The following is a 9,446-nucleotide window of genomic DNA, read 5'->3' on the forward strand; positions in this document are numbered from 1 at the left end:
TGTACTTACAAAATTATACTCTGTGCAGACTCTGCTTCTGTAAGTTATATATATATATATATATATATATTACATAAAGTAACACCTCAATTTGTTCTGAATTTTCAAAAAGACACCTTAAATATGCGGGCGTCCTATTACCCCACTAAACAATCTTGAACTCATATTGTTACATATTTTTTGTCCACCTAACATAGAGAGTGTGTGCACTCTCTCAAAGAGAGTGAGCAACCTAAAATAACTAATATAATTTTATTTTTACAAGTATTTTATTATAAAATATATTTTCTTATTTTTCTTATTATTTTAACTATTTTCCCTTTTTGTTTTCTCTCTTTTTTTCTTTTTCTTTCTTCTTCAAATATTCTCTGTCATCTCCATTAAAGCTTTTCACTTTCAATGTTACCATTTTTACCACAATTTCACCTTTCTTTTTTTCTACTATTAGTTTTACTCTCTTTAATTTTAAAACTTTATCTAAATATTTTCTTACATTTCGAATAATTTGATAAACCCATTAGATTTCACTTAGGAAGTATCAGATATATTTTTTTAATCCAATTTCAATTAAGTTCTTTCAATTTTCGGGGAATACATTGATTCTTTTAAAATTATCATTTCTAATCTCGAAGTTATATGAAAAGGAATAATTGATGATACCTTCAAAATTTTAAATTTTCTTAGAAAAATAATTAGTTTTGTTATCAATAAAGGCTAGAAAATAGTATGAAATCTTTTTTATAAAAAAATCACTGAAATAAAGAATTTGACCGGAGAAGAAGAAGAAAATAAAAGAAAAAAAGGGAGAGTGACTCAACTTGACGTGGGGGATGGGGTGAGGGTCGGAGGTGAAGAAAAATAAAGAAAATGGAGGGATGGATCACTTGAATGGGGATGGAAGATGAAGTGTAATTTAAGATGAAATCAAAATTAAAATAAGTAAAAAGTAAAAGAGAGAAAAAAGAAAAAAACTATGAAAAATATAACATTTTAAATTAAATTAACACGTGTCATGTAATGATTGGTGTGTGAACACACATGCTTCTTAAAATCTGGGCTGACTGAAAAATGATATGATAATATAGGATTCGGCTCCCCTCCACTACCCCATCCCTCCATTTCGTCAAGTGCACGTCTAGATTAGAGACATGTGTCATATTTAAAGTTTAAAGGTCAAGATTATATTATATTAGCAAATATCATAACCATAGTTAAGTCAATTAATTTCAGAAAACTACTCTCCAAATTTGGTAAGGATTACAATATATTCTATACAAAATTTGATATTTATTAATATCATTAATTTCATATTATATTTTTGTATTTAAATATTAAATTGTAAATTTTTAGTTTTAAACCAATTATTTTTAAATGATAAAAGATTGCTATTCTGTGTTCTTTTAATTACTTCTGATCAATTCCAATGTTCTCCTTTTTTTGGGATCATTTTTCAGCTTATTTAATTCTACTAAACAATTGCTAGAACGGAAAATGATTTTTTTTGTCTATTGCTACAGTACGTTTTAAAAAAAATAAAAATTAAATAATTGGAGTGGATTAGTAAAATAAATAAAATAGGAATTTTTTACCAAAGTAAGCTATTATAAAATTCAATTTACCAAAATAATACATTTTTTTGAAATTTACAAAACTAGTATAAACGTAGTTCACAGTAACGTTTTAGGTTATATTTTATTCAAAAAAATTGAATAACTAAAAGACAAAAATCTGACAGAGTAAATAGACATAAAACATTATTGTCAGTAACGTTTTATAATTCGTGTAATGATCTGATTTTTATTTTTGGAAATTTGGATTTATTCGTTAAACCTGAGTTAATTAATTGATGGGTCTTCTATTATTTTCCACCATCTAACACACCAACTTCTCTCTAACACCTGCTCACCAACGGTAACATTACGACCGTTGACGGTCGAACCTTGGAGCTCCGGTCATCGGAGCTCCCCATGGAAACTCACAGAACAACCCAGGTTGCGAAGCGAAACAATTTAGACTCACAAAGCCAACATCAGATGGATTTTCCCCGACTGAATAATCTTAAAATCACCCCAACTCCTAACAGCCAGAGCAGCAAAACAGGCCCGCCTTTAAATTTTGCAGCAGCTTTAGGAGGAAATGGAGGAAATGGTGCAAGGAGGAAGATACGACTTCCACATCGGCCCTATGACTTGAAAGAAGGAAAATCAGTCGTCTCCTTCTCTAAGGAAGAAAATGATATGTTAGCCGAAACTTGCAAGCTCACTCTCATAGGTAAGTTCACAAAAATTCGCCCATCGATTGAGAAAATTAGGGACGAGTTTAAGATGTCTATTCTTCTTAGAGGAAGATCATAGAAATGTGTATGGGAGGAACTTCCTTACCCTCTGCAATACGCAGATGAAACTGCTAAAATGGAAGTTTGATTTTAGGCCAGAGGCTGAGACCACCTTAGCTCCAGTCTGGATCAATCTTCCAGATTTGAGATGGCATTTTTTTGAATGGGATGCACTCTGTAGAATTGTGGCTCCTATTGGAGTTCCAATCATTGCAGATAAAGCAACTCTTTCAAAAACTAGACCAACTACGGCAAAAATTAAAGTGGAAATTGACATCACTAAGGCTCAAATCTCGGAAATTCAAATTGTGGTCAAGAATGAAGATGGAGAGCTAGAGTCTACTAATCAAAGGGTGGAGTATGAAAATGTGCCGGAGTACTGCTTTAATTGTAAAGCTCAGGGTCACAGTGATGAGAACTGCAGGATTTTACATCCTGAACTCAGAGGAAGTGATAACAAAAACAGTACAAATGAGACACAAATGCAGCAACAAAAGAAAGTAGAAGACCTGAATGAGGCGTCAAAGAAAAGGAATGAAAGCTCAACAATCAAATAGGACAAAATAAGTGGAAGTGAAGTTAAAAGTAAAAGTTCGGAAGAGGATGAAGGATGGACGACAATGTCCAAAGGGAAAGGAAATATCAAAATTCAGGGAAGCAATGGTCAGGGTAATCAAAAAACCATCGAAACTGAGAATCAATTTACCTTTACAGCAAAGGAAGTGGGAAACAAGGCAGAAGGCAGACCAAATGAAACCTCCAACTTGTTTGGCATCACATCCACAGCTCAGGAAAATTCTAACATTGAAAACATAAGCTCAAAAAGAGGCAAGAGAAAAGTCACCGCCACACCAAGATGGATACAGGAGAATGCCAACCAGGTTGCAGTTAGGAAGGCTAGAATACAAAAGAAAGTGGTTGAGACCTTTAGGCCACCCCTATGAAAGAAGAACAAGAAGTAAAAAATGAGATAAGGAAGAAGGGGAGGAAAAGGATGCACAACGAAGGGACAACAACAAAGTCCTCACAGTTCACGACAACAAGGAGAAAAAGAATAACAACATGGTTGAAGAGACACTCCATACTAAAAAACAGGTTAATTTGGAAGCTGTACAAAACTTGGCCCCGGTAGATCGAGGAAAAAAACAGGTCCAAGAGCCAAAGAAGAACAATAACCCAGGAATAAACGCCAAAATGGAAGACGAATACAACCACTATGAATCAGTCTCAGAGGAGGAGATGGAGGAAGACCACTTCCATGATATTCCAGATCAAACTTCTGAGAGTGAATTCATCAAAGTCAATGGAGAAAATCAAGGAGTTATTACTAACTCTAAGGAAACCATTACAAACGAGAATAATCTTTATTCGGTTCATATCACACTAGCCACTGAAGGAACTTCTTTAGCTGATAAGGACTGTTCCATGGTGGAAAGTAATAATTCTTCTCAAAATAATATGCTTAGTTCCATACCTAATAGTTTTTAATGATTAATATCATCTCATGGAATATTAGGAGTGTTAGGACCCTAAGTGCATTTGAAAGGCTTAAGAATATGAAAAACCAATTTAACTCTTCCTTCATTAGCCTACAAGAGCCTTTCGTCAAAGCAGAACATATAGAATACTATATGAGAATGCTAGACATGCAGGGTTCTTATGCTAATGTTAATAACAAAATTTGGCTTTTGTGGACAAACGATATCAATATCACAATTCTTCATGATACTGAGCAACATGTTATGCTAATCATACAACTTCAGGGACTAACTTTCATATATCCTTGGTGTATGCCAAATACAGGACTAACATGAGAAGAGACTTATGGGAGGACTTGGTTTCCATCTCAAACAATATCCAAGGTCCCTGGAGCATTGTGGAGGATTTCAATGTAATTGCTGAGGTCGAGGAAAAGCTAGGAGGAACCCCATACAGATTGGAGAAGAGTTTTGAATTCTTAAACTTTATGGAAGATGTTGGTGTCCAAGATGCTGGTTTTGCGGGGAACATATTTACGTGGTGTAATAACAGGGATGCTCCGAGCACTATCTGGAAAAGGATGGACAGAATGTTATATAATTTAGAATGGTTTGATCACTTCTCCAAAACAACTGTGTCTCACCTAGCTAGAACCTGTTCTGATCATGCACCTTTGGTGATCCAACTCTCTAGTGAGGAAGAAGAGTTTAAGAGATACTTTAGATTCCTTAATACTTGGACAGAACACCCTCAATTCCTCGATACAGTTCAAGGAATATGGAACATCGAATGTCATGGAAATCCAATGTGGGTACTTCATCAAAAACTAAAAAAAACTGCTACTCATCTCAGCACCTGGTCTAAAGCTACATATGTAGATTTTTATGAGGTTTCCAAGAGACTGGAAAAAGAGATCATAAACTTGGAACAAACTATGCAGGCTGACAGGTCTCCAACTACAAGAACTACTCTCAACAAGAAAAAAGGTGAGTATGTGTCTTACTTAAAAATCCAAGAGAATATTCTGAGACAAAAAGCCAAAGTGAGATGGCTAGTAGATAGGGATACAAACTCAGCATACTTCCATAAGGTTATTAAAGATAGACGAAGAAGGACTAGGATCAATAAGATAATGGACGAGGATCAACAATGAGTGGAAGGTAATACTAATGTGGCTGAAGCAGGAGTTAAGTACTTTAAAGGAATATTTGGTCAGGTCCCTGACTATAATGACTTCCAAGCCTTTGAGGGTATCAACATTACTATCACAGATGATATGAACCATGCATTGACAACATTTCCAACGGAAGAAGAGATCGGAATGAACTTGATGACCATGGATCCTGACAGTGCCCCTGGGCCTGATGGATTCACAGCTAGGTTTTTTCAGACTTGTTGGGGAGTGGTAACCCCTGAGGTTACTAAAGCTTTGCATTCTTTCTTTTGTGGTGCTAGTCTTCCTAAGTGGTTTACTCATACTAACATTGCCATGATCCCCAAAATTAATCACCCTCAACAATTTTCTGATATGAGGCCTATTAGCCTTTGTAATGTAATTAGTAAAATTTTCTCTAAAGTTCTGAACTCCAGACTTAGTAAGGTGCTCCCACTTTTGATTAGTAATAATCAAAGTGGTTTCATCAAGGGTAGATCTATTACTGAGAACATCCTTCTTGCTCAAGAAATTATTCAGGACATAGGTTCTACTAATGTGGAAGGTAATGTTGTTCTTAAATTAGACATGGCTAAAGCTTATGATAGAGTCTCTTGGCCTTATCTGTGCATTCTCATGAGAAGGATGGGGTTCTGTGAATTATAGATTGACTTAATTTTTAGGCATATCTCCAGTAACTGGTATTCCCTACTAGTTAACAGAAGTAGGTATGATTTTTTTCAATCCAATAGGGGTCTCAGACAAGGAGACCCTCTCTCCTTCCTTGTTTGTTATTAGTGCTGAATTTCTCTCTTTTAAACTTAACAACCTTAATCATAACCTTGAATTCATTGGATTTAGCATGAATAAAAGGGGGCCAATTATTAATCATCTAGCATTTGCTGATGACATTATCTTATTTTCTAATGGTTGCAGGAGATCTCTGGAGTTGATGATGAAAGTTTTGGGCAACTACGAGAAAGTTTCAGGACAAGAGGTTAACAAGATGAAATCTAGTGTGTCACTTTCTAACAAAGAACACTCTCATTCTAAGCGAAGGATTCAGGAGATCACTGGTATGACTTACAAAAGTCTACCAATCAAGTACTTGGGTTGCCCACTATATGAAGGGCGGAAGAACAATGCTTTATTCTCTGGAATGATGAGTAAAATACTTCACAGGATCGGGGGTTGGCAAACTAAATTTCTTTCAATAGGAGGAAGAAGTGTTTTGATTAAACATGTACTGCTCTCACTTCCTGTCTACACCCTAGCAACAATTCATCCTCCCATTGGTGTGCTAAACCAAATAGAAAAAATGTTTAACAGATTTCTTTGGGGTGGTTCAGGTGAGAAAAAGAAAATGCACTGGGCCTCTTGGAACTCGATGTGCTATCCATATGATGAAGGAGGTGTCTCTTTTAGAAGACTTCAAGACATTTGTAAAGCTTTCACTACCAAACAGTGGTGGACCTTAAGGGCAACTAACTCTTTATGGAAGGAGTTTCTAATGGCTAAGTATTGCCAAAGGATTCATCCTGTGATTAAGAGGTGGTACGCGGGAAACTCTCACTCTTGGAATGCTATGTGCAAAATCAAAAGTACTATGGATCAATATATACTATGGAAAATAGGCAGAGGAGATGTCTCATTGTGGCAAGATAACTGGACAGGATTTGGAGCTCTCTGGCAATTTTTCCCTAATGATAGAAAACCAAGAGAGCAAAAAATTTCTGATATCTACATTAATGGACAATGGCAATGGGGAGGTTGGGACATTTTCATACCTAATCATGTGATGGAGCATATTCATAGTATGAATGTAGATTTGAACTTGAATGTCGATGATAGGCCTATTTGTACTCCAACGCAAAATGGTTCCTTCACAATGGCCTCGGCTTGGGAAATTCAGAGGCAGAAGAATGATAAGAGCTGCTTTGATTCCAACACCTGGTGTAAGAGAGTGCCCCTCAAGATGAGTTTCATCCTGTGGAGAGTAGTGAGAGACAGAATCCCCACAGATTCTAGACTCACAAAGATGGGAATTGCTATGCCGTCAAGATGTTGTTGCTGCAAATCACCTCAGGAGGAAGATGTTGACCATTTCAGCTGCTCTGAGGAATTTGCAAAAAAGATTTGGTCAATTCTTTGTGGATCACTGGGGATTCCTTTTGATAACATTTCCATCAGAATGTTAATCAAGTTTTGGTGGACTTGGAAAACAAAGAATCCAGTCTTGAACATGCTAATGAAATGTATCCCTGTTATCACCTTGTGGGAATTGTGGAAAACAAGATGTGGGGCTAAATACGGTACGGACAATTACAACACATGGAAAAGTATTAACAATATCTCTTCATCTTTAGTCCTGATTCTTAAAGGACAGTTTGAGAAGATTAAGGTAGACCCTGACTGGGAATCAGTCCGTTACTTGCTGATAAGCAACATCCCCGACAAAAAAATTGTTCAGGTTAAATGGTTGAAGCCCTCTAACAGCTTTGTGAAGATTAATTCTGACGGAAGTTGTAAAGATGGTTATTGTGGAGGTGGAGGGGTGATTCGAGACCACCGTGGGCATCTTATTTTTGCGTATTCACTAAATCTTGGACATAGTACCAACAATTGGGCAGAAGCTAAAGCATTGTTGTATGGAATTGAATGGTGTGTGAGGAATGAATATGATTATATTCTAGTGGAAAGTGACTCCAAGGTGTTGGTGGACTGTGTGAATCAACTCTATACCATGGAGAATTTATGATGAAGTGAGAAAATTGAAAGCTCATATGGAGACTACTGGCTTCATTTTAAGCCACTGCTACAGAGAGGCAAACAAAGTTGCGGATCATCTGGCATCTCTTAGTTACGACAATCCTAACAACATGTCCTATGATGTTTTTGCAGAACTACCGAGTAGAGTAAAAGGACTAATGAACATGGATAGGTGGGAGATGACAAACTTTAGAACCATGAAGAAGAAGAGGAATGATCTGATTTGGGAACCTCCTTGAGAGCAATTATCTATTGGCAATAGATAATATAGATTCTGTTATATTGGCTCATTTGGTTAATATAGCCAAATGTAAAAGCCACCTCTTGCATTTTCTTCATCTCAAATAGGATATCTTGATATCCTCTTCTCTTATTAGGGAGTAGTAATTCACTAAGTGTAATCTCCCTCAGATCATATGTAACTTTTTGCTGGAAGATGAATAAAATGCGTTTCTATTAAAAAAAAAAAAAAAAAAAAATTAATTAATTGACGGGTAATTGTAGATAATTGACAGTTAATGGGCTAAAGTGATCATATATTTAAGACCCTATACCATTAGGCCATGTATTAAAAATAAGTTAGTGGATTTTGTCAGTTTTAATAAACAATTAATTTGAAAGAGAAATAGAAAGGGAAAGGAGGAACGGACGGTGGCGGCATCAAATTACGAGCAGCTTCAGGTAATGCATTAATTGCTATGCATATATATATGTGTGTGTGTGTGTGTAAAACCAGTAGTATAGTAGGTAGGAAAATAAGTGGGTTGCCTCTTGAATTTGTAGATTAGATAGGTGCCTTTTATCGGGTTTTTTAAACCTTAATTCCTTACCAACAATTGATGGCTATCAATGAGAGAATGATTTGGCAATGAGTGCCTTTTTAGGATTAATCGTTAGCAAATTAGGAATTGGTTCTTAGAGGAAATATAGTATTATATTGTGGGTATCTTATTGTGAATTGATCGTTGCTGTAACCGTGGCTTTTACTATTTTTCTTGGTGTCAAATTAAGAATTTAACGTGACCATTAAATTTAAGGACAATTATAAAACAATAATTTTATAATAATGAAGGGTGATTGGATAGTGTTTGAAGTATGGATGGATGGTTGTTTTGGGTAACGAATCTAAGTTACTGGTTTGTCATTTTCTTTAGGGTTCTCCTTTTATTTTATTGTTATAGTTACCTCATAAATCAAGTTTTAATAATATTGAGATTGTTGTGCCGTAATTTGACTATCTCTAGAAAAATCACTTTTTGAAATGTTCTAAGTATAAAACATTTGAGAAATACTTAGAAAGAGTCGCCACTTAATTTTTTAAAGAAATTAAGAAAACTTATAATTTCCAAAGATTTAAACAGAAAATATCATATGAAAATACCAAAAGAGGGTTCGGGGTTCAATTTACACTTCGAGAAGGGTTTAAGCATTCGAAGTGTCCGCTAACATGCGGTTGACCTGCGACTTGACTAAATATTTGACTGTTTTTGGAAAAAGTGATTTAACATAAGAAAATAATAATTTACAATATTTGATTAATTTTGAGAAAATAATTAAATAGATGACACATTTTTATTTTTTTATTTTTTTATTATTTTTAGAGAAATGGGACCCAAAAATGAAACATTTGAATTAGATTGCAAGTGATTAGAATATTAAATAAACTAGACTAATTAGAATTTATTTAATTCATTTTGAAATAGTAATTTA

The 9,446-nt window shown here is 35.1% G+C and overlaps 1 protein-coding gene across 1 annotated transcript in view; it reads left to right on the forward strand.

The window, feature by feature from the left end:
- The first annotated feature begins 3,397 nt into the window (after positions 1-3,397).
- The window catches only part of LOC107062151 (uncharacterized), a 6,992-nt gene continuing 943 nt past the window's right edge, over positions 3,398-9,446 (forward strand). Inside the window, exons 1-4 of the mRNA XM_015312454.1 lie at positions 3,398-3,770; positions 4,099-4,800; positions 4,999-5,617; positions 5,904-7,628. Of these exons, the coding sequence (XP_015167940.1) occupies positions 3,398-3,770; positions 4,099-4,800; positions 4,999-5,617; positions 5,904-7,628 (3,419 nt within the window). The remainder of the gene's footprint in view (positions 3,771-4,098; positions 4,801-4,998; positions 5,618-5,903; positions 7,629-9,446) is intronic.

Source organism: Solanum tuberosum, unplaced genomic scaffold (genome assembly GCF_000226075.1).
Source record: "Solanum tuberosum cultivar DM 1-3 516 R44 unplaced genomic scaffold, SolTub_3.0 scf00204, whole genome shotgun sequence".
Classification (NCBI taxonomy): domain Eukaryota; kingdom Viridiplantae; phylum Streptophyta; class Magnoliopsida; order Solanales; family Solanaceae; genus Solanum; species Solanum tuberosum.